The 26,542-nt window shown below is 42.2% G+C and overlaps 1 protein-coding gene across 1 annotated transcript in view; it reads right to left on the bottom strand.

Annotated features, from left to right (window-relative positions):
• Window positions 1-401: 401 nt before the first annotated feature.
• LOC134464016 (cryptochrome-1-like) overlaps window positions 402-26,542 on the bottom strand; it is a 26,426-nt gene continuing 285 nt past the window's right edge. Inside the window, exons 1-14 of the mRNA XM_063217455.1 lie at window positions 25,904-26,542; window positions 12,770-12,878; window positions 11,777-11,919; window positions 11,176-11,360; window positions 10,235-10,323; window positions 9,151-9,291; window positions 7,354-7,665; window positions 5,346-5,497; window positions 4,494-4,696; window positions 4,156-4,272; window positions 3,885-3,980; window positions 3,466-3,543; window positions 2,466-2,573; window positions 402-2,068 (exon numbers count right to left, since the gene is read on the bottom strand). The exon at window positions 25,904-26,542 is cut by the window's right edge and continues 285 nt beyond it. Of these exons, the coding sequence (XP_063073525.1) occupies window positions 2,470-2,573; window positions 3,466-3,543; window positions 3,885-3,980; window positions 4,156-4,272; window positions 4,494-4,696; window positions 5,346-5,497; window positions 7,354-7,665; window positions 9,151-9,291; window positions 10,235-10,323; window positions 11,176-11,360; window positions 11,777-11,919; window positions 12,770-12,878; window positions 25,904-26,061 (1,887 nt within the window). The 5' untranslated portion in view covers window positions 26,062-26,542 and the 3' untranslated portion in view covers window positions 402-2,068; window positions 2,466-2,469. The remainder of the gene's footprint in view (window positions 2,069-2,465; window positions 2,574-3,465; window positions 3,544-3,884; window positions 3,981-4,155; window positions 4,273-4,493; window positions 4,697-5,345; window positions 5,498-7,353; window positions 7,666-9,150; window positions 9,292-10,234; window positions 10,324-11,175; window positions 11,361-11,776; window positions 11,920-12,769; window positions 12,879-25,903) is intronic.

Below are 26,542 nucleotides of genomic sequence, written 5' to 3'. Positions count from 1 at the left end.
GACGGCTAGCAATGACAATAATCGAGAAACTGACTCCAGAACATTCTTACTGGGAGCTGCCTTCTCCCTCAAAGGAGTACTCTTGACGATACATCCCTGTAAAGCGGAGCATAGGCGTATGCTTACTTAACCTCCAATGTATGATTATAATCTTTTGTAGGTTTGATTTCACAACACATACCGGGACTCCTCAAAACAAAATTAGATCAAGAGCAAGTGGTTTCCTGCTCTTGCATGAAGAATTTATCTGACACTTACAACCAAGTCAGTCTCATCATACCCTTGCGACCGAAGAAACTTCTTAAAAATAAAAAGTTTGCCATAATTTTCCTCACACGAACTCTGGTGACAGCTTTGATTAAACCATTCGATGCGAGTGATGACAAGACAACGGCGAAAAGTCACATTTATAATAAATTTTATTTATTAAACAAGTACAACATAAAGGAGGAAGAAGCACAAAGTGATGATACATTGAAGTAGTACACAATGATAATCACAAGAGAGGGAGCCAATACCAGCAAGAGAAAGGAGGGGTATGGGTACACGGTGTCCGACATAAGCTACCCGTCAAGCTGAGGTACTAAGCCAGGGGTGGGGAACCTATGTCTCGAGGCCTCCGATATAATTTTAATGTTATTCAGCTTCACATGAAATATGACATTTTGTAAAGGAATCTTAGAAAATACATTTGCAATACAATTAAGTTATATTCAGGGAACCTAAAGAAGGTGGTGTTTGTTTAAATGTGGCTGCCTTCAATATAGGCCTAAAGTGAAGGAGAAAATCCTGGTTTGTGTTCATAGCACGGCCCTTGGAGGACTTTCACGGCCCCTCGGAAGAATTTGAAGTGGCCCTTCAAATGCAAAAGGTTCCCCACCCCTGTACTAAGCCATTACAACGCACTCCTAGGGTGGATACCTAGGGGGTAAGCCTACTCATAGCTCATCTCGATGGGGTTACCCATTTAGGCAGAACACCGTGATTGGGTTGGGTGGGGTGTGGATTTGGGGGGGGGATTGGAGAGCCAAGGGACAGGGTTGCAATTAGGGACGGAAAATAATGTGGTGAGATGTTGCGGAATTCAACCATATGAAGTGCGGGTATCAAACAACAAAAACACAGTGGCTTGTGTGTATGTGTTCAGGGAAGGCATAGGCGAGGGCATAACACAGGGGTATGAGAGGCAGTATTGGGGAGGGGGCTAAGAAAGGGGTAAGTGTGCCAGCAAGACCCGGAGCATTGTTTACCCTCGAAAGGGCAAAGTCAGAAAATCTTTTTTGTTTTTTGTTTTTTTTAAATATTTTATATATATAACATTTATGTTTGAAGTCATAAAGAACAGAGTAAAACCAATTTCACAATGATTCTTTATATCAAAAATATATCAATGGCCCTATGACTACACAAAAAGAAAAAAAAGAATGCAAGAAAGAGAAACAGAGAGAGAATGCACATACAATAACAAATATGTACAGGTTTGTATGCGAGTCAAACTCCAAAACAGATCCTTATATACAGACAGAGAGGTCTTCAGAGCCCGAGCCTTCCAAATGATGGCTCAGGCAACATCAGGTGTTGCAGTGGCAGCATGTGGCCACACGGGGCAGTATGTTGTTGCTGAGGGGAGGAGAGATTGGTCAGGTGCGTAGAGGACACGCCTCACCAGTGATGGACAGTTCAGTTCTCGGCTTTTAGACGACATGGATGTGCTTTACAGGAAACACAAAAGAAAGAAAAAAAGAAGATAAAAGAAACGTGCAGTCTGGCCATATCTGTGGATGTTGCTGGCTGCTTTTGTCTTCCTTCGTCCTCCAAAACGCACATGTAACAGGTTTGGTAATGGGAGAGAACAGCTTCACCGGTCCATGGGTGTCTTGTCTTGTGAGTCAGATTTTTTCCTGTGTCTGTGTGTGTCTGTGTGTGTCTGTGTGTGTCTGTGTGTGTGTGTGTGTGTGTGTGTGTGTGTGTGTGTGTGTGTGTGTGTGTGTGTGTGTGTGTGTGTGTGTGTGTGTGTGTAATTAGTTTTTTCAAGGGTTCATGATTTGATTTGGCCTCATTCCAATTCCTGGAGAAAAAAAAAACAAAATACAAAATGTATGTTAAAGTTGAATAATATGCAACCTGCATCTAAATAATGAACGAAAACCAGTCGTTAACATATATTTTTATGCACAGTATATCTATATAATTAAAAGCAGTGATTGACATACTGTACATATATGTCTAATTGACTAAATGCTGTTATTAACGCAAAAGAACAGAGACCCTGCGGGGTATTCGAAGTTAACCAGTAAACATGCTAATACATGCAGATAGCCCATGAGTGTTGTTTGAAAATGAGGACTCCAGGCTCTTCTATTAGATGATTTACCACTACCTCAACGTTAACTTCACTTGGTTTACTACTGAGCAAGGTTCTTGGAATACCCCCCTGCTCCGCAGTGATTGGCGCTAATCCTCACCTTGCTAAGTGATGCTTTGTCGCTGCATCTTAGAGCCTGTGCTGTGTCCAGAGTCCTCCATATGCCGCTTGCCAGGAGCAAGAGTGCTGACTGGAGGCAGGCTTCGCCCTGAGGAGGAGGAAGAGAGAGAGAGAGAGAGAGAGAGAGAGAGAGAGAAAGAGAAAGAGAAAGAGAAAGAGAAAGAGAAAGAGAAAGAGAGAGAGAGAGAGAGAGAGAGAGAGAGAGAGAGAGAGAGAGAGAAAGAGAGAGAGAGAGAGAGAATATAGTTAATGTTTGCGTCTGTCTGACTAAGTAAAAGCTGTTCTGAGGAGCAAGCGTGCTGCACGGGGGAAGGGCTTTCTCTGAGGTTGGGGTGGGAGTGGAGAGAGATTTACAAATGATGACAATCATTGATGAGATCATTGATGACCATGATGAAGGCATGAAGGAATTCGGACAAGATAGCATGATGTCTTCCTTGCATGGAAGATCTGATAACGGCTTTCAGATAAGTAGAGCTACATAGGCTTCCAGTGGTAGTAGGCTACCTTACTAACACATCTATATTAGGACTATTATTACTGTGTGTGTGTGTGTGTGTGTGTGTGTGTGTGTGTGTGTGTGTGTGTGTGTGTGTGTGTGTGTGTGTCCTCGCACGAACCCCAGACAATTGGAGATTTCTTGGTGTGTGAATGTGTATGTGTGTGTTTTCTAAAGCACTTTGAGTCAACTGAATAGTTGTGATATTGTGCTCTATAAATAGATTTTGATTGATTTATTGGATGCTTCTCACCATAAGGACAGCATAATTTAAGTTCTAGAAAACAGAGAATGGATGAGTGCATCTGTGGGGTAATAATGTGTAAATCTTCAAGTGCTCATCGGTATCCAAAGTTGCAAACTTGTAGAGAGAGAGAGAGGGTCCGAGGCACTCTGAAGTCCGTATTAAAAGTCCTTTATTAATACATGGACATCTATTCTCTATTGTACACGTATGTAAAAGCTTGGCAACAGTACATACCTTGCTGCACTAACGCGGCAGTCATCTGTTGGGGCTCCTGTCTGTAGCACACCATCCCGCTGCTGTTGCCTGGATACCCTGCCACAACACAAAGACAAGAACGCAAAGGCGTTTTTATTTTCATTTATTTCACACCATACTGTTGCTGCTGTTGCCTGACCACGCAGGTGCTTTCTCTAATTTTCATTATTGGTGTCATAAATTACAGCAAAACTGCCTCGAGTCACATTACATCACACAACCCTTTATACGAAAGTTACTACTGTCATTAATTCTTTTGTTCAGTGATTAAAGGAGGCTCCCTATTCCTGTTTAATTTGATTGACCATTTGTTGTTTTACGATGATATTACACCATGTGTTTGTTTGAGTGGTCCTCGTTATTATAGTAGATATTAGTGTTTTGGTGGAGAGACTCACCTGTTCGTTGATTGGCGGCCGTTTTGGGGTCTGGTTGGGTGTATGCCATCGTCCCACTGTGCCACTCTCCTTGGCATGCCATTTGCATCTGGTACCCTACAATCACATGGCAAAATGACATTGTAACTACCGGCGCAGTCGCAGGAGCTTAGGTGATGTGTGAAAAACATAGATAACCAACCATCAGAAAAATGGCTCACAATATTATATTAACATCTTCATGTTAAGAGTTAACATTGTCTCCTATAAGTAAATTCATCTCGTAGCGCACCTGAAGAGGTGGTGGCCACAGCCTCCTGTGCCGTGTTGTCTGCGCTGGGGAACCCCATCATGGCACTGGAGCCCTCGCCATTCCCATTGGGGTTGGACGGCACTGTGGCCAGCAGGCCTAGAAAGAATCAGAGATCACAGACCGTCAAATAAATTGTTTGACAAGAAATAATACTAGGTTAAGTAACAAATGATAAGTCATACTACCAATGAGGAGGACTACAATTAGAAAACACTACTTTAAAATTACTTTAATACTATTCCAGTATTATGTAGTCCAGTATATGGTAAATTTGTGCAACACTATTTATAGTGAACAGCAGTATCCCAGACACTCACCCAGTCCCCTGTAGCAGGACAGCTGCTGGTAGATCTGCTTCATGCGTTCGATGTTGAGGCGGCTGGCCTCGGCGTGGTTGACCATGGGCTTGGGGTAGTGCACCCCGATGATGCACTTGGCCACCTTCTGCACGTTCTCCGGCGCGTTCCACGGGTCGTAGATGTACTTGGCCGGGAAACCCCGCAGGACGGGCAGGTAGCGCCTGGAAACACGCACACACACACACACACACACAGCAGGAGATGAGATCACGCAAAGCGAAGGGACTAGAGGGACACTGGAGAGATCATGTGAGAGCAGTAGACCAATGTCAGCAAAACTGCTTCATCACTGCCCATCTGCCTCGTCATTACTTGCCAATACAGAAGGGAAAACATAAAGCAGACGCATTTTAATGATTTACATATTATGGACACATCCCTAATGGACATATACAACTGCATTGGAATTAACCTTCACAATAGTTGATTAGTAATCACATGTTGCTGTTTGAACTTTAAGTGACGTGAACTTAAGCAGGAATAGTTTAGACATTGGTATGAAAGCATGTCAATTTGTTTGAATTGATTAAGTAGAGATAGTTTTGGGCATTTGAAAAAGCCTCCGTATGATATAGTTCTAACAGTCCTTACAGGGTTATTCTGTTTTTTATTGTGATATGCACCCCCTGGATCTGGAAGAAATTAAGTATTGAAATATGGAGAGAAGGGAGTCTTGGGAAGCAAGACACCCCACCTCATGTAATCTCTGTTGGGGTCAGTGCATCGGCCGAAGCCCACGGGGCAGTAGCAGTGAAAGTCTAAAGTCACTAAAGCTTTATGGATGGCCAGGCTGGTGTGTGCCTACTGTACCTGATGTAGTCTCCGTTGGGGTCGGTGCGTCGGCCGAAGCCCACGGGGCAGTAGCAGTGGAAGAACTGCTGGAAGAAGGAGCTGCAGGAGAGCCACATCCAGCTGCCCGCGTTCACACTCCAGTCCGCGTCCAGCAGCAACTCCTCAAACACCTGTCACAAAGGACACAGGAGCAACCATCATTAGTGGACATATTATTAAGCATCTGAAGCCGGGTACAGTAGTCATTAGTGGCAACAGACATTAGTCGTCTCGTTAGACATAAACTGTTTTTCTATGCATGTCGCTCAAGTCAGCATCTAGTAGGAACTCCTCAAACACTTGACTGTCACATCGGAGACCAGGACAATAGTCATGGATTTTCAATATTCAGTAATTAAGTCTTGTTTGCATGATCCATCTTTCCATTAGTCATCAAAATGTGAAGCTTGCAAAAAAATCTGTCTCCTGGAGGGTATATAGAAGCATTGAGAAATGACTACTACCATCTCCCTTATTTGGTCAATGCTCCAAAAAATCCAGACTTAATTCTAGGCTTTCCAACGACTTCAAATACCTGGGCTCATGGGTCAACTCAACTGAGCAAGATCTTAAAGTGAGGAAGGCACTTGCATGGAGGGCCCTGAACGGTATGGCCAGTGTATGGAACTCCAATCTCCACGTCAAATCAAGCTTAGCTTCTTCTGAATGCTGGACTCCAACCCTAGAGACATCCCTTGATGGGTGCTACACCCGGATGCTGCGTGCAGTGCTTAAAGGATTTATCCGGAGTTGGAACAAGTTTGCCTGCTTTTTGCATGTTTGGGATGAAATACAGTCACTCTAGAGCAAAATCAAGGCAAAAGGATGCGTTTTGAGAAAGTTTGATAATATCACGTTAGCCTCGTTAGCCATATCAGCTATGCAATATGAAAGATGCGGGCATCGTTTTTCGGCGGTTACACACATTTCAAAAACACAACATTTTAAAGTCTTGCACAGCTCAAAACAACGTCACACTTACCTCGTAATATGTTGAGGGTATCCACACATAAACCAAAGTGTCCAAAGTCCTTCATGTATTCTTGAAAGGTCTGCAGAATGTGTTTTGTGAACCTACTACCTTGAGAATATCTAAATTACGGTCAAGACAACTATTTGACACTAAAGCCCACCAAGTAGATTGCCGAGTGCGTCGCACCATCAGCTATGATTATTTCCATAGCGAGTAACCACAGCTGATGGTGCGACGCACTCGGCAATCTACTTGGTGGACTTTAGTGTCAAATAGTTGTCTTGACCGTAATTTAGATATTCTCAAGGTAGTAGGTTCACAAGACACATTCTGCAGACCTTTCAAGAATACATGAAGGACTTTGGACACTTTGGTTTATGTGTGGATACCCTCAACATATTACGAGGTAAGTGTGACGTTGTTTTGAGTTGTGCAAGACTTTAAAATGTTGTGTTTTTGAAATGTGTGTAACCGCCGAAAAACGATGCCCGCATCTTTCATATTGCATAGCTGATATGGCTAACGAGGCTAACGTGATATTATCAAACTTTCTCAAAACGCATCCTTTTGCCTTGATTTTGCTCTAGAGTGACTGTATTTCATCCCAAACATGCAAAAATCAGGCAAACTTGTTCCAACTCCGGATAAATCCTTTAACATCAGCAATAGTGCACATGTACAGTAACCAATGAAATCCTCCATGAGGGAATACCAAGGGTGAGCAAGAAGATTGCTGTAAGGGGAATGAGAATTGCAGGACACTGCCAAAGGCACCCAGAACTGCCAGCCAGCAAACTGGTGCCGTGGGAATCGTTGCGTGGGTGCTGGTTAAGAGGACGTCCCACACTATGTGGACATACTCAAGAAGGGCACAGGAACCCAGAGTACCAGTGAAATGAAAAGATGTATGGAGAATCGGGATGACTGGAAGAAATGATGGAAGGCTCGTCTGAGGACGACCTAGAAAAGACTTTGGGAACCCTTCTTCTGGACTTCCAAGCAGAGTCAGCCTACCTTCATGCCCTCCTCCCAGCTGATCCACAGGTCTCCGCGGGTGAGGAAGCAGGCCACGGCATGGCGCGCCAGGTGGTGGATCCAGCCTTCCTGCCGCAGCTGTGTCATGATGGCGTCGATCCAGGGGAAGCCGGTGCGTCCCTCGGCCCACTTGGCCAGCGCCTCGGGGTTGCGGTCCCAGGGGATCTGTACACAGATGGGGTTGCCCTCCATCTTGTCGAAGCGCGGATTGTTGGTGGCTGCCGTGTAGAAGAATTCACGCCACAGCAACTGGCCGTAGAGGGAGAGTGGCGGGGAGCTGTTCTTCTTCACCTGAGGTGGGGGAATAAACAAACAAACAAACAAACAAAAAGAGTGAGTTCATTTTTTTTTCTTCCTTGGTTTATAACGTTTATTATTCCTCTGTCCGAAGATGCTGAAGGCATACTGTTCTACAGTCACTCCACCGAACGCAAGCCTGTGCATCCGTACATCATAGATTTTTCATTGCGTGGAAAAAAAATTTGAACAGGTGGACGGATTTGACTAATTTTCCCTTGTAATGTTCTATAATAGGTATATGAACTGATAAACTTTTGTAGGCCAACACTTTTCAAGATGACCAACTTGCATGCTGGATGCAGAGGCAGTATATATAGACCCTGGTCGTGGCTCTGACAGTTTGAACATTGACGGTTACATTTGATTTGGGACTTCTTATCCTTTATTCAGATAGGAGAGTGAAGAGAAACAGGAAGAGCATGAGGGACAGAGATGGGGCAGGCAGAAATGCCCCTGGCCGTATTCGAATCTGGCTTCCCCTTGGGCAATGTTGCGAGAGATTCTTTAAGTATATAGAGATATGCCAACATAATAGGTTTCTATGGACACCTAACGTGAATAGAACAGTCCTTAGGTCTGGCTAAAAGGGCGACCCCCCCCCCCCCTTGCGACAATAGAACACGGACACAATGGGCCAATGGAACCTCTCTCTTATCTACTCTCTCTGATGTTGCCCATATTAGGTTGGCGCACTGTGCCGGAAAACACATTTTGTACTAGATTTTGAAAATGGTTCATTTCCATCTGCAGCCTTCTAGTGGATGAGATAACAAAAATATCGAAATATACAGCAGAAGCTGAAGTACAAATGTCTTACTTCCAGTCCCCTTCAACGTCATCCATTAGGGCCGCTCCATCTATATCCAATGTTTTTCATTTCTGCTCTTGTGCCAATGTTTTCATTTCCGCCGTTATTTAGGGAGACCTTTTATTATGAAGCTCACTCCATCCTATTATTGGTAGGCACGGTAGGTACAGTACATCATGTTTTTGTCACATATGACTGAAGAGCCCTTCAGTCCATTACCAACAAGGAGATGGGCCTTGTGCTGTTCAATCAAGAGGCTGTGGGGTGTGTGTGAAGTGGGTGTCGATGCGCATAGTTGTCTTAAGTCACTTAAGCAAATGGCGTTGCTAGACAACAACACGCTAGTTGAGTAATGCTGACGTAAAAGTGGGATCCTTTAACAAAAGCAAAAAGCACATTAACAGGCTGTTACATGACCGTGAGACTACTTCAGTCCCATATCATTATACCAGGGGTGTATTTCTCGAAACCAAAGTAGCTTACTACATTAGCTACTTTGTTGTTTTCAATGCATTTTCCCATTAGCAACTACCGAAGTTGCTAACAGGCTAAAAACTTCTCTTGAGAAATGCACCCCAGTATCGCAATTACATCTGTAAGAGTACTTCCTCTTCTACTTTATAGATCTCTGCTCCTGTGTGAGTGGAGAGTGAAGAGAGATGACGCACCTTCCTGAAGAGGTCGGTGAGCTTGAAGTAGAAGAGGCGGCAGGAGAGGCATCCAAAGCGCAGGTAGGGGCTGAGGCCCGTAGGGCTGGCCAACAAGGAGTTGGCGTTCATCCGCGGACGCTCAAAGTTGGCAACCCATGCCTGCAAATAACATACACAATTATCAGACCAAATCAACTACCCATGCGCTTGTGCCTGGCTATGATTTAAAACTAGATTAGTGAGGCCACCATTATCAACTTTGGAATTTGCGTTCATCCCGTGGCACTCAAAGTTTGCAATCCCTGCCTTTGAATACAAACAACAATCAGGCAGTGTTACTTTGCCAGGCTTTTGGTGTAAAGTTACTATAGTATATTAGAGAGGACGTCATCATTGTCAAGTTTGTATTTTGCGTCCATCAGACGATTGGTGTTACTCTATTAGCTCTATTGTCGGTATAAAGTTGTATTTTCAGCTCATCCTGGGATGCTTAAAGTTGGCCACCTATGCCTGCAAAATATGTAAAGTTACTCCTTAGTAGCCAACATTTTCTACGGAACTTGGTCACCCAACTAAACTTGGGTCTAAGGTCGCCTGATATACATACCTATTTCATTAACTTAAGCAGCCATGACCGCCTATAGGGACGTTTAATGCCAAAAAGCAACTTCAAAATTCATCAATAGCACTTTTGCCCTGGAGGAGGAATGTGTATCTAGGGAGATTATAAATCTACTTCATGCCAGACACTCAAGGCATTCTAGAGTGATTGTAAAGTTTGCTGTACAGCTAAGCTAGAGGAAAGGCGACAGAGGAGTAAACATATCAAACTGACAAGTGTTGAAAGAGAGTGTAACCAGAGTTTTGATTTTTTAAAATATATTTTGGACGTTCATGCCTTTATTTCATAAAGGCAGAAAAATATTGACAGGGAAAGAGCTGGAGACAGAGGGGGAAGCTTTGGGATATCACCTTGGGTCAAACCTGCATAATGGTATGGCACCATAGCCCACTAAGCCAAATCACTCCCGTAATCAGACTTTTTACTCAAACTTGCTACTGTTTGCACATGCAAGTGCTGAGAGTGTGCTGGCAGCCTTACCTTCCTTTCCAAATGTCTTTCCAGTCGAGTGAGGGCCTCCGTCTCTCCACCAGGCCATACAGCGGAGGCGAGACCCTCTGTGTCGAAGCCTGGGGAAGACAACCATAACAAATGAGGTGAGAATCACTTTTTGGTGCCCCTCGAAGCTGCCTACCCACACAAGCACTACCACATAAATTAAAACCACACATGCGCAAAATACCACATGTCTACAGGAAAACCCGACACCGGCAGAAAATAGAAGCAGCCAAAACTAAATATAGGTTATTATGAAAGAGGTGGAGAGAGAGAGAGGGAGAGAGAGAGAGAGAGAGAGAGAGAGAGAGAGAGAGAGAGAGAGAGAGAGATTGGCTCTACCATGTTTGGCCTTTCAAGAGACAAGTTACACTGGCGGTCTTAAGCGGCTTCCAGACCAAGCCACAATTATTGAATTTTCCAGCATTTTTTTCTAAGAATGATGCACAACACATGTGAAACGGAAAGACTAGAAATAGCTCTTCTCCCAGTACTGGCTCAATCCCCTGTGAGCTCACAATAGGTTTTTTTTATGAGGAACAAGAACAAGGAATACTCTCACCATTCATTTTACTACAGGGAGCATGTTTCACTATTTTTCAATGAAGTGGTGTGGGTGCTGGTCCAAATGATAAATTCGGCTTTTTTCAATGATATCACAGAGACCACTTGCACAGTTTTGGAATGTTTACCATTTGGGCCAGCACCCGCAGAATTTATTTGAATCACCATTTTTTTTTCAAACCGTTGATTGGATAAAATATGATGCGTATTTCAAATTTCAATGACGCTCAACCAGCCCTCCACTTAACGTTTCTCAATTTGGTTGTTCTAGACCTTCTGTATGAATGAACTAAGTACAAGGGCATGGTAAAAGACGGCTAGCAGTAGTTCGTAGATAGGAGGGTGAAGGGGGTGGCACCTACCCAGCTCCTCCAGGGAGGGCACCCCGAACTTGTCGTCGTGGTCGTCTGAGATGGGCGTCGTGCAGGCGCCGATGACGTCGGCCGTGATGACCTCAGCGGGCATCTCCACCGCCTCCATGCGGCTGATCAGGGTCTGGAAGCGTTTGTAGGTCAGCGGAGACTGGCCGCCATTTAGCTCTATGATCCTACAGCAGGAGCAACGGGAGGAAGAAAGACAAGATGGAGATCAGATTAATCTCCCATTTTCTTTTCAACTTCAACTTTCTCTGAATGAACCGCACAGTAAGTTTTTGTTATTCTCAACAGGAGCAACAGGACGAAAAAAGATGAGAGAGATCAAACTAGAGGTGTGTGTTAATACTTTTTATATGGTTTGTAGAATATCTTCACAAGTTCTTTATCTTAAATTTTCTCTTCAACTTTAGATTTCTCTGAATGAACTGCAGTCATTTCAGATTTTTCTGTTATTGGCTTCTGTTTTTGTCTTCACCTCATAAACACATTGAGTGTGCTTGGCATAGGAACTGACCTTCACGAAAAAAAAAACCATCAAACATGTGGTCTCTTTTAGCTTCACTACAAAGACTGTATTTCTTCTTACTTGTCAAGGTCATAGAGCGTGTGGGAGATCCTCACGAAGACCTCCACGCCAGCCTCGCTGGCCAGCTTCTTAATCGCCGCATCGCGCTCCTTCCCAAAGGGCTCCGAGTCATACTCATAGGACAAGCGAGAGATGTTCCACTCCTGAACGACATGGCAGTTGGGAAAAACACAAACACACAAAAACTCAAGGTTACGTCTGTAACTCCGGTTCTCTGAGGGAGATGAATGAGACATCTCGGCGAATGGTCTGCACAAAGAGTGCCTCCCACAGGAGATGTCGAATGAATCAAATGAAAGAGAACCACATTAGCGTCTTCTTCTTAGTTTCTTCTACGCAACAGTAGAATCTGTTCTCCTCTATAGCAGTGAATGCTGGACACTGAAGCCAACCCTAGAGAAATCCCTTGATGGGTGCTACACCAGGATACTGTGAGCAGTGCTTCACATCAGCGATAGTGTACATATAACCAATGAAATCCTGTATGAGGGAATACCAAGGGTGAGCGAGAAAAATACTGTAAGGAGAATGAGACTTGCAGGACACTGCCAAAGACACCCAGAACTGTCAGCCAGCAAACTAGTGCTGTGGGAACCGTCATGTAGGTGCCAGTTAAGAGGATGTCCCACACAAAAATATGTGGACATACTCAAGAAGGACGCAGGAACGCAGAGTACCAGCGAACTGAAAATATATACGGAGAAACGAGATGACTGGAAGAAACGATGTATGGCTCGTCTGAGGACGACCTAGAGATATAGCCACTTGGATTTCAAAGTAATGGTCACATTCATTTGTTGTGATTGTACAGAATAGAATGCTGTTTGTTCGTTGCTGCAGAACAACATCCACATTTAGACTGGTATTCCTCCATCAGCTCGACATGTAAAAAACAAGTTAAGATGGTGTGAAGATCAGTTTTGATCCTTCAAATACAAAAGATTTTACATTACGATACGTCATTCAGCTTTTGAGATGAAATACCACAGTTACCTTGAAGAGCCTGGGGAAGACATCGGTGGGTTGGCCTCGGATCACAAACAGGCGAGAGTTGAGTTTGCGTAGGCTGGCGTCCAAGTCTTCTAGACACTGAAGCAAGAACCTGAGAAGAACAGAGAAGAAAAGTGAACATGCATCACATCATATGTGGAATCTTTTTTTTTTTTTAGATGTTTTCAGACTTTACATACTTTTATTGACAGGACCGTCTAAGAGAGAGAGACAGGAATCTTGTGAGAGAGGGGGGGAGAGGGAATTGACCTCGGGCCAGAATCGAACCTGGGTCCCCAGCGTAACAGTACAATGCCTTTGTTGCTTGAGCAACAGTAAAGGTCATGTGTGGAGATCTTTAATCTACTTTTAAGAACAAGCAGCACACCTTGGATGCTTAAACAAACTAATCTGTTCACAAACAATGCAGTGAGTGAAAATAATGAAATTCACAAATCTACTCAGAAAATATTTATCTCATGACCCAGCACCAAGATATAGCATTGAAAGTGAGCAAAATGTAATATGTGAGCTTTATTTGCTCTGTGTTTGAGGCAGGTTTATGTTTGCTTATGGCAGGTACAGGTTGAGGTGAGGATCAGTCAATTGCATAGAAGCAGCATAGTTCACACACTGTCTTCAGGTGATTACACGTTGACTCAGATTGATTACAAGTTAATCTCAGGGCAAGGTTACACAAAGTTCTGAGGCTCATTTCTACGTAATATAAGGTCAATCAATCAGTACCCAAGGAGGAGAAGAAATCAAAAGGACAAGATACTGCCAAGACACTGCAGCATAGTATGTCCAGCCATAATGAAATGTTGACGGCATCATTGATGGTCATTACTGGCAACATAAAAGTAGGCCTACTGGAGGACTTTCCACGTTCTCATCATTAGATTGCATTGCTCCAGCACACGGCAATTTACTGAGTACAAACAGGAACAAAATGTTCCTAAACCAATGCAGCAAGGGAAAGACCAATGAAAAGTATCTGAGGGGGGTGAATGGTAATCCTGATTTTTGAACACTAGATGGCAGTGAAAGGTATTGAGTAAAAACGGCTCTCAAACAAGAGAAACATGGCAACTGGATGCGGTCACATTTGGCTGGATGAAGAGAGCGCTTCTGGTAAACGATCAGCTCAGACCAAGACGTGACTTCATCAGACTACTAGACTATACGGTATGTCTGAAGCGGGGTGGAATTATTTTCTTCAATATAGGGCATTTTCCTGGTGGGACAATTAGTCCTCGGGAAGATACTTTTGTTTTATATTTCTTTGCTTGTTTCAATTTCTCCCTTAGAGAGACGGTGTGTGTGTGTGTGTGTGTGTGTGTGTGTGTGTGTGTGTGTGTGTGTGTGTGTGTGTGTGTGTGTGTGCGTGTGTGGCTATGCCAAAAATGCCCGGACTGTTTTGGGTTGTCTCAGCCCAGCCCTGCAGTGGGGGCAGGAGCAACGGCTGCAATAGCAGAAGCAGCAACCAAGTTCAACAAGAAGAAGAAAAAAAACTTCCAGTGGCACAGAAGTCAAAGCAGTTAAAAGGCGGTCATGCGGAAGCAGTTTGCTCATAGGCCCGTCATGCGTTAACGTCACCATAAAAAACATCTCACGGGCTCTCATCTCGCGAGTACTGAAGGGTGTGACCCAGAAACACACTTTATGCTGCCTTGGCTCGATGCCCCGAACTCTTGCATAACCTATACTGTACGGTGTAGGGTAGACTTTCGCCTTCTACTCTATTTCGCCAACGTCATCGTGTCTGCCATGAGGGTGAGGAAAGGAGAGCAGAGCACTCCCTCTCAACCGGCATTTCCTCAAATCTGCTGCTGTGCAGGCCTGCTGCGTTTTCATGACATAAGACACAACCAAGACTGAAGACAAGACACAAAAGCCACTGGCTTGGTGCTATGTTGTTTTAACTTTGTCTTCACCATTTTATATTTCATCTTAATTCTCACATTTGCCTTATTTTATTTATTTTTTTGTGGAGTACATTGTGTTTAGCCTTTCTGGGCATAAAATTGGCTATAAAAATAAATGTGACTTGACTTGAAGTGGAACCTAGGTTATTGTCATCTGAAAAACAACTCGGGGGGGGGGGGGGGGACAAGGCCAACTAAAACTGAATAATAAGTTGTGATTGGGCCTACTTTCCAAGGTTACTCTAAAAAAACACTCAAGTACAAAACAATGTATGCCAGACCATTTCTGCACACTTTTCCAGAAACAAAACCAACATTTGAAGACCTTTGAAACCGTGTTAATATATGGTTTGCAAACAATCCACATAACGCCAAAGTCCATAACTCTACCACCTCAAAACACGTGACAGTGTTGATAGGACTGCGATGCAAGCAGAAAAAAACAAATGCAAGTAAATAAGACCATCCCCATCATCAGATATCAGCAAAACGTACCATGTCACGAACGGTCAGTAATCAAAATAACTATGCACTCTACTGGTCTCAGAATTAATTGTAATAGACCGATGTGGTCATTAGACACAACATCCTCTTCAGCTACAATGCCTAATGAGCATACTGACTGACTGGTGAAAGTGGAAATACATAGTTTAAGTCATAAAAAAGGGGCAATTTGTGTTACGGCAGAAATTGATTACACAGACATGTGGGAGGCCCACAACAGTACAGTGGTAGTGGAATTGGGAAAGAGGGTAAAGCCAGTGTGCAACAGCCGGTTGTCTGGTACATCAGACAGGGAGTTACTGTGCCGCTCCGAGCTAAGTCCCCGTAGCTACTGTAGGGGTTAAATGAGGAGAGAACTTCAATGATGTATGGCATGGACCACATGTATAATGGCACATTTGAAAAGGAAGAACGGAGTCGCACACTGGAGCTGAATGCAGAATCAAAAACTGTATTAAACAAAGCCGAAAAAAGTAAATAAAACCGACAGACAGGGGACAAACGTTTCGGGTCTAGCCCATCATCAGTGTTCCCAGTTACTGTTAATGGCACATTTGAAACTACATAGCTGACCTTGTGGTATAATAATAATAATAATAATAATAATAATAATAATAATAATAATAATAATATTTGTATAGCACTGTATCATACAAGGCATGCAACTCAAAGTGCTTAACAAATGGGGGAAAAAAACATCATTGTTAGAGATGTATCCCCCCACACTGTGGAATAAACTACACCCTGACATACAGTGTGACCCCCGTTTAAACCCAGTACAAGAAGCACCTCAAAGCAAAACTTTTCACGGAAGCTTCACAGACCCCCTTCCCCATATGCATCCTGTGCACACTGCACACACACTCACATGCATGCACACATACAGTACATACATATGCATATCATATAACACGACCTTGGGTATTCCGAAAGGCGGCATTAAAAAAGTTACTATTATTTATATTTATAATCACAGACTGACATGAACAGCATCTCTCAGTGTCACTGTCTGCGTCAGAGTCAATGAGCCAAAAGCTGGCAGGCACCTGGTTTCGCTAAGGGCTTATCCAACATCAGGACATCAAGTTTTAATGCGACGCTTGCTAATGCTGACTGAACAACAATCACATTTCATGTGCAATTTGTGAAATTATGAGTTCTCTGTAGGCGTTGTCATTCCTTTTGGCAATACTGTCCATTTCAGACTATGAAAACCTACTTTGATATTAAGATAAGCCAACTGACTAGCAGACTCAAAACTGATTTTTACATGAGTCAGAGCTGAAGGCTGCTACCATTTAAAAAAAATTCACCAGATGGAATATTTGGTAACGCTTTACTTGATGCCGTTGTCATAAGCATGTCATTACAGTGTCATAGTGTCATGGCACAGTTATGCACGTGTCATAAACATTACGTCCATGTCATGAACAGGTTATGACTGTTGGCCTTAAGTGACATTCGGTTTTAGCAAAAACAGCTTTGCCATAACCAAATGTCACTTAAGGCCAACAGTCATAAAATGTTTATGACATGGACATAATGTTCATGACTTCTCTATGACTGTCATGACACTATTATGACACTGTAATGACATGCTTATGACACCGGCATCTCTTTTCCAAAGCAACAAATCCTAGACAACAAATTTGTCTGCAGTAATTTCCCACTTTTTTAAATAGCCTGGGCAAAACTGACATTTTTACATGGAACGGAATAAGAGTGAAAAAAACGGCAATAAATGAAAATGGAGTCGATCATCAAAACCTTAGAGGAAAAAGAAACAGTAATGACCGCTCTGTTTTCTAATGGTATGAAGCGACCTACAGTCACATGCTGAACCATCTCCCCTGCATCAAGGTGCCTCACTTAAACCGTGGGTGGCATGTACGCCTCCTCGCCTTGTCATTACATTATGGACAAACAGCCAAAAAAAATGTTCAATGTTGTACATACCGCCCCCCTTTTATGACTCATTGAAAACTGTGGAGAAATAAAAAAGCAAACCAACCCGGAGAGACTTTTAAGGGGACAGACCAATCAGGCCCTGGAGCAGTCTACACAGGCTGACAAACACCAAACAACAAAATTCATTTCAATTCTGTGAGTGCGTGGGTGTCAGTGTGACTGGTCCTAAGGCCATCCACTCCCCCTCTTGTTCCCTTTGCCTGCCCTCTCACCACCATCCATTACGCCTCCATCAGGCATTCAGTACAGTACGCAGCACACTGACGTCACGTCACGGTAGCCCACATACAGCCTGCCGACCACAGGGAAACACTGGTCTACTTCAGCCTGTACGGACTGTTCAAATCAAGAATCGTTGGAAAGACTGATCACAAAGACAAGAAAACTTACAGTAGAAGGCACTTTGTAAGATGTATCTTAAAACCTGTCTTTATTTACGCCGGGAACCCTAATGAAAATGAGATGCTACTTCTCAAGAGGCATTCCCCATGTGCAAATAAATAAATGAATACATTTGCATCAGCACTGCGCGTCGTAGTAAGAGACAGAAGAATAGAGCAAAAATTAAAAAAGTCACTGACACACTGAAAGGGGTGTAACAGTTACCAGTGTACACAGTAACCACACTTTAAGTATTGAGGGTGTCAATTACCGTTTTCAGCTACTAGAGGTGAAAAAGCCCAATGTCTGAAAAAAATGAGAAATACGACCGACCAGATCTTGGCACAAAATTGGCACCTGCAATGCTTCCATAAAAAAAATTATTGCATCCCTTAGTGCCATATAAGGACAACAGGTACAGTGCTTTACTTTCCAGACCAAACACTGTAATATCACTGCACACTAATGGAATTAAATACAGTCTCTTGTGACCTCTCTGTATGACGGGAGGCAATTTGCCTGTGAGTGGTACTACTACTAAGTGATGATAATGGCCAGATTAAATAGCTTTTTTTGGTCTGATATAATGGGAGGGAGGCAGTAGTTTGAATGCCATTTGTAAATACTGAAAGGAATCATTTCAAGTCAAAATTCCAAACAATCGTGAAACTGTCAAAGCAACTACATTGTGTATGAAATTGTGTGTTATCAATTCAATCATTACAGCCTATAGGAGACTAAGATGAAAATAATTTCCAGAACTCAAACACGAAACAACAATGATGATGATTGAATCACATCACTCTCTAATTGAATGTCTGTCTCTGAATGTTTATAGATCAAAGACCATTTTCCCTTTAAAAAAATACATGTGAGACAAGAACGGATGCTGCTTATCACAGTCTAAGACAGGGATGGCATGAACTTCCAGTCCTTCTTTCTCTCTCCCTCTCCCTCCCCAGGTAAAACAAACCATTTGTTAGTCTACAACACGTCATTCATCATCTAGTTGCTCTAGTTGTTGCTCTAGTTGTGAACGTTCAAAAGCGCTTCAATTCTCCACCAACGGAAGTAGACGAAGCTGACTGTACCAAATAAATGCTGTTTGTGTTTAAACAACTCAAAAGCTCAAAGTATTCTCCATCCACGACACAACCACAGAGATAATAAAAAAGGACAAACTCTCCCGAACCAGGTGGAAAAGCTTTGGAGTTGGCAGTAAATGATGATGATGGGAAATGCAGTTTCTGTCAAAAGCTCAGTATGTCCTAGGTCCACAACACAAACATGGATAAAATTGAACACCCTCTCCCTACTAGTCGAAACCAGACAGAAAAGCTTTGAAGTTGGCTACAGAGAAAGTTAAGACAGATGATGATGACGGTGGTCCACCCACTCCTCCTATTCTCCAGTAGCCAAACAGACACTGACATCAGCTCTTGGACAAGGACGTAGGAAAAAACAGACACCCGTTCAGAGCACATCCCCATCCCAGGGCATGACCTGGCTGGGCTGGGAGTGGCGTCTGCGAAACCTCTGTTTTCAAGGCCCGACATTCAGTGGAAAAACCTGGAACATCGAGCTCTGGCCTGGAAGGCATGAGATGTTCCCTGCTTTGCAGAACGCAGTGAAACAGCAAGAGGTATTGTGGCTGCAAAATTCTGCAAAAACTCGGTGGGAAAACCTGCAATACCAGGCTCTGCCGAGCAGGAGATGTCCCCTGCTCTGCTGAACGCAGTGAAACAGCACATGAAGCTTAAGACGTATTTAGGCTACGGCTGGTCTTAACACAGAAACATAGCGTCCACCTAAGCCTGCATGCAGACAAGTATGAATTAATGAACGCTAACAAAGACCATGGCATGTCAACATTGAACTGACCACTTCCACACATCTCAGAAACCTTAAAGAAGGACTGTGTAACTTTTAGTTAATTAATCACTTTAACAAATGAGACAATATTTAAATGAGCTATTCTTCGTATTTGACTGAAGACAAGTCTCTCAACTGTTTCAACTGCCTGCTGTTCCAACTCTGGCTTCTCGCTTCTTTGCAACCCACCACCTCCCCAACTCCACCTTGTCATGTAGGACAAGGCATGGGCTACTCCATGTCATGCCTGCTCTGTTCATGGAGGAATTGTTTGCTCTTCTAATCTTAATTGGGTGAGTATTCCCTTACGCCGCTGCTGTCCCCTGAATCCTTCCTTTCCATGGTGCTCATGGAATTCCAGGAGACTCCTCTGAACATAGCCATACCGCCAAATCTAATTCATAACTATTCAATAAAGAAATTGCATGTTGAATTCCTTGTCTTGTGTTTCTTGACAGTAATGGCCCCGACCGAATATCCATTTAATGTCTGCACTGAAGTGAGTGCTTTCAATCCCATTGTGAATGTGTATCGTGTAAAACGTTAATGTGAATAGTAACCAAAAAAGGCATTCTATTCTGTTGTATTCTATTCTATTCTATTCTATTCTGTTGTATTCTATTCTATTCTATTCTACAAAGTATTCTATTACCACAAGATGGAGGAACTGAGGTGAGAATGACCTCTTCAACACAACCTTTCAGTTGGAGAAAGGAAACCTCCATGTGACTGACAAGACAGGAGAGAAGTGTTTGGCGCAGAAAGCGTGTTAGTCAATGTAGCTAGGGGGTTAAGCTAAGCTTAGTTGGTATCTGAGACACGTAACCACCACGATGGGCCATTTTGTGTAGTAGATAATAATAACAGTTAATAACAATATAAAGTAAACATCTTGTACAATTTTTGTAAATCAACTCGATAAACTACATTGGGAAAGCAAAATTAGGACCTAGTGGAGGTGGTACAGTGGGCCTCTGTTGCCAAGGTACCTGAACAGTGAAGTGCTGGGGGACACACTGGGAGAGGATTATGATTACGGTCATAACTAAACCATCTAATGCACGCCACTAATGGGGGACAGGTGAAGACATCCTGACCTCACACACTACAAACATTCACAGGCTCTCAGACACCCCTTGAGTTTCCCACAGCTGTTCAAAATATTTACTTGCTTACAAAATCTGACTCTCACAAGTAAGGTCAGTGCACGGAACTTTCACAGTTTGGTTCTGTGGATTTCACAGATTACATTTGTGTGCAGAAACGATTAGTGAACCTTCTGTAGATAACTGCAGACAGGGAAACTGTCTAGTTCAGATGATGACTCACAACACAATAAACACAGTGAAAAGTGAATTTCAACAAACCATTTACAGTGTCTGTTGGCGGTCTCCCCAAATGAAGTGCTGGCTAGCTAGGTTATTCCAAACACTCACTATACAACAGTGTACATCCCAGCAAGGCAGAAGACTACTTAATTGGGGGGGGTCTGCACTCATGATGCTGAGAGTAGAGCCATGGCGCACACCTACTCCACATTACATAACCTCAAGAGAGGTGACACAGAGGCAGAGAGACAACACTTCCACCCTGACCTGATCTTTTTATAACCATATTTATGGTCATTTTAACCTTTTATTGACCACTGCACTTTATGTCTGTCCTCTGGTATATGTTCTTGCTGTCTAAATGTGGGTCGAAGACGAGACGTGCATTTTTTTTGTTCCGCACTCAAAAAAGTAAATTAATGAATTTTGAATGTTATGCTGATAAACAGCATAGTCTGGTGTCTCATTTCAGTAACATTTAAAGAAAAATAATTGTCAATGTATGTGTGAAATAATCTCATAAAGTGCAAAAATGTCATTCAGTGTAATGGTCCGAACTTAAAAATCATGAATACATCCTTGAATAATTGTGCAAAATGACGAACAAAATTCTTTTTTCACTCTCTGGGCATAATTCTAGAAGTGTTCTTGTTATTGTATTAAAAGCACGTTTCATTACCATTTTGTTTTGATACTCAAATAATCTTGGGACTTTTGTCCGGATTTTCAATTCCTTAGATATCATTCAGTGTAATAAGATCAACATGGTGCTTTTAAATCAAAATAAAAAGTGATAGTCACACAACAATTTGTGACTTCATCAAAAGGACTCCTAGGGACCCCTTAAGTGATGATGAAAAGGGAGTCTTGTTCTTCAATAGTCGAAACTGTATTTTTATCTTGTGGTAGCAACGTCCACAAAAACAGATGTCATTCAGTGAAATGTCAAAAATACTTTTATACTCAGATATTCATCCAAACAAGCATATTTTCTAAATAGACATAGTAAACATTGTGGGTCAAAGTCATTGTTTCATGTAGGTGACTAACTGTGTGCTTGTAAAAAGGTAAAAATAAGGTGAAAAGTATTTGGTCGTCCTTCAGTGTAAGAGATGTCATTCAGTGACATGCAGTGTAAGGGCCATTTCATTCAGTGTAATCAGTTCATAGTTGTATATTAAGAATCAAAACGGCAATATAAGTTGCAATATTACTATAAGATACAATAATATGATGATACTACTTGAAATTATGACTTTTATTGTTATTTCCATTACAACCTTGTTATTACCATATAGCAACCATATTACTGGGTAGATTCTGGGATTTTGGAAGTTGTACATGAATTATCAGAACACCCTAATCGAGATCCGCGAAATATGCAGGTTAACAGACAACATTTTCTTTTTTATTGTTTTAGGCCTAAGTTGTAGCCTACCTCTAAGCTTGTGATCTTTGAAGTTCTTCAAAACACGTTTTAATGCCCCAATATTAAGTAAAATACCAATTATTTGACAACATCTATTTCTGTTGTCACTCATTCAGGACGTTGAGTACTGTAGTATGATGGTAACAATATGATAGCAATGAAAAGTAGCTGTTTATATAGGCTTTTTTGCCAAGGCATCATTCAGTGTAATAGTTGTGGTCATTCAGTGAAATGCACATTTTTATGTGAAAATAAAGTCAAATTCTTACGAAACTTTTTTGTTTCACACAACACATGCGGGGGCATACAAAAATATGAATAATTGTGTATTTTAAACTGATTTTCTCTTCCGTAGAAAAACTTCTTAAAGCCAAATGGGTGAAATGCACTCGGTGAAAGACTACAAACACTGCAAAAACTATTTGCAAATGCCTTTTACTAGATTTTTTTAGGTTTGATGAAGACCTTAAATATAGCCCTTTACTATGTTATGTAGCTTATTTCAGTTTTTTAACGTCATCTATATGTTTTTTGCATCATCAACTGTTTAACACCGTATTACACTGAATGACATTTTATGGGTAAAAATGGGGTAAAAATGCATGTTCCTTACTATTTTCTGAACAGAAAATAATAAACTTAATCACTCTACACTCCAATGTACCCAAAAAAGTTGAAGAACGGTGTCAGGGAACAGTTTTATTTTTTGGAGTCCTGAAAACCCTGTTTCGTCTTTGACCCATGTGCTTATGACTTGCTGCACACCTAATCGCCCCTTCTGGGAACAATAAAGTTGAAAAGTTGAAGTTGAAGTAGAAGTTGACCAACAGTACCTCAGGCATGCGAACAATTACGTTTCTAACCTCTACAGTTTCTAAGCTCACCATTCAAAACATTCTGACCTCTGAAAGTTTTGACAGACAAGGCAGACAAAACCGGTATCCCCAGTAAAATATATACAGCATGGTAATCCCCCGCTTGGTTGAACATAGAGGTCTCATGAGTCTTAACACAGCACATCATAAATTAAGTGGTGGGAGGCATCAGATCAGGCTAAGAATTACAATAGCATAGAAACCACCTCGCTACAGCTGGTACAGTGGCAAACAAGCGAGCGCATTCGGAGATACATCTCTGAGATGAGCAGGACAGGAGCATTCAGAGATAAATCAGTTCTTCACATCATTACAGGCACATGCTTAGTATCACAATAGTCAGGGTTGGGTTTATTCAACAGTCCAAATACTAGAAATTAAACATTACAATTAAACATTGGAAATTATTTTTGTCGGGAGATACAATAATTGACACAGGAGGACTCAGAGGCGTTCACTTGGCCTACTGCTTTCTACTAAACCAATGTTTTATTCAAGCCTTTCCGTAGATTCTTCCCAGTGAAAGCAAATTCTGGTGAGTGAAGTAGCAGATATATGACGTATCTCACTACTATGCACCCCATTCCATATGGGGTATGGTTTATGTGATGTTGCTGTGGGTATCCGCCACATAGATAAATAAAAGCAAAACAAAATGCAATTGCTTAACATGCTACAGTAAACAGAAGTCCAAGTCTAAAGACAGACAATCAAGATCAAGTTCATGTCAAGACCAAATCTGACAATGTTTGGGTTTCAAAGATGCTGATGTTAGCCAATGTTATGTCTGGAAGTGTAGCTTATTAAAAACACATGTGGCATAATTAGTACATTTGTGTAAATAGGCCTAGACTGTTGCCGTTTCCACTTCTAATGTGTTGCCATGTCAACGGACCGTATCGTGGCAAAGTTATTATGGGCTTACTCGGGTACTTTTGCATCTTCTTGTTTAGGCCTACACTCTGACGCGAGTCAAGAATGCTCAGTGTAATTTAATGACTCCATCTAAGAGGTTTAAGTCTCAATTCAGAGGGTTTTAGACATAAATTACTTCGGAAAACCCATGCCATTTGTTATATAAATAAAGCTCTGTGGGCTGCAATAGGTAAGCTACATAATTACAGTAACTGTATAATTACAATATCTCACTATAATTACGAGTCATTTCATTGCGTAACAATGTGTGCACTGTCATTTTAAACGCAACACATTTCCATTTGGCTGAACCCACAGCCAGCCATGTTATAAGTATAACTTAGATGTATTAAGTAGAAGTACTGTTATGGCGATTTTTGTGATGTTATTCATTTGCAACTATGTACTGTCAAACTCATGCACAACAGTACTTCTACGTCACATGACGAGGCAAAACAAAAAGGTTGTCTCTTTTAATGTCCACAGTTTATGATTATTCATTGAATGATAATAGGCCGGCCTGCACCTCAAAGCAGCAAGATCCATGAATCCATCCTTGACCTGTCAGACAGATGCTCTAATAACATCTTCAGCTGGGTGCGATTTGTGGTGCGCGTGTGTCTCTGGATTTCAAATGTCCACTTCTTCTATATATATAATATTATTTCAATCTGAGTTTAATGTTACTCTGTTGACGTCACTTTTAAAACCTTTAAAACCGTTTCTTTTCTTTTTTTTTGACAAATTGCACCCTGGTCCTCAGTACTCAAAATAGAAAACTGCCTCTTCTTATATACAGTAAAAACTAAATTTTTGATGATTACTTTTCACAGTCAGTCACAAAGTGTTTCACTCTATGACAGAGACCCTCAGTCCACCCTCTCTCTTCCTGCCACCGCTGTAGGCCTACTTTTGATCACGCCTTGGAGGCTCTGTGGCAACCAGGGGCCACTCTCCATGTCACCATGTCACTCTCCATCTACATTCTTTGGCCACTAGAAGTCATCAAAGTTACTGCAGAGCTTTTTTTCCCCTCAAGCAGTTGAACCATTTGAGGTGGGAGAAAAACTCTATATGGTGAAGTTGTTCTATAGTGCCTTTGAGCTCCCTTCAAGCTATACTACTTGTTTCAATCCATTGGCCTCAGTTTCCTGCACTTTTCCCTAACTTCACTAAATGGGAAAACAGTATGCACACACTGATTCAGTGCGTGCCTAGCAAATTACTAACCCGGCTCTTGTGGCATCCCTACTGAACAGGGCAGAACCACATTCATCTGGCGAGAGCCAGGTTAAACAAATACAACCAACCACACAATCATGCCCTACTGCACTTGTTTAAACAACAAAAGATGGTGACGCAGGAGGAGAGTACCGGTGTATTTCACAGCATATTCAGAATTAAACATACAGCATTCCAGATTGTAATGGCATACAATGCCCTTGCACTGCCAAAACACAATGCCCTTGAAAACATTCAGGGACCACAGGTAATCACATTGCAAAATGCTGATTGTGCTGATTATCTTGTGCAATATGCTTGTTCTGAAGTTATGTTAGAGTAATACTTTCACAACAGTGACCAACGCACCTGATTCTGCACATCTAATTCATACGCGCATTCAATTACGCACAAATGAACGCACGAAACCAAAGCATAGATGCTGTGAAATATCATGACAAAAGACGTTTTAAGTGCTTCCTGATAAACTCTCAGTGAGTTACCATATGACCAAGCCATCTGAAATAGTCATAACTGTATTACTTTGCCACTAGCGATCAATGCATCTTAATTATGCGCACATCCAAATACAGTACGCTCAAGTCGACGCACCATACCAAAGCATAGCTGTAACCGAATATATCACACCTGAAGACATTTCAATTGCTTCATGATTAACTCTGAGACACCATATGACCAAGGCATTGTGTACATACCTCCACCTGCTGATGCCAACGTTGGACGATCCTGCAAACCACGGGTCGAGGATGTAGACACAGCGGACGCTGTCCGCTCCTTGAATGGATTCCCTGAGCGAAGGATTGTCGTGGAGCCGCAAGCCCTTCCTGAACCAGTGGATCGTGTTTACGACCATTACTCCACTCGATTAGTCCTTTAAGGATGTTTTGGGGTTTATTATTGTCCTTCGGGGTAAAAACCCTCTCGTTGAAGTGGTTAAGACCCACTGCTCCAAATCGGGAATCTCCAAATCGGGAAACGCTGTCGATTAGCTTAACAGCTGGGTAGCGATAGGATTGTAAGTGTACGAAAACCTGATGCTTTGACGGGAATTAACCTTGCTCCAATAAAACTTTTTCCATTGTGTCAAAAAATCTGGACAATGATCGACACTGAAGCATTTGGTCACAAGTAGCAACACGCGCACTGCTTGGACAACAACACAACCGGCTTTAGGACCACGCGTACTACTCTGTGTGCGCTTCCCTGATGTTGTATAACATGTTTTTCTGAATGGAAATAAATAAAAGAAAGCTTTACTTTACTTTGAATAACGCAACAAAAAATTAAAACGATAAAGGGTATTGAATCGCAAAGTTGTGTTGTAAGCACCCAGA

Source organism: Engraulis encrasicolus, chromosome 15 (assembly GCF_034702125.1).
Source record: "Engraulis encrasicolus isolate BLACKSEA-1 chromosome 15, IST_EnEncr_1.0, whole genome shotgun sequence".
Lineage (NCBI taxonomy): Eukaryota > Metazoa > Chordata > Actinopteri > Clupeiformes > Engraulidae > Engraulis > Engraulis encrasicolus.
Note: the sequence above shows the minus strand (reverse complement) of the source record. Positions and strands in the feature narration are given on the sequence as shown.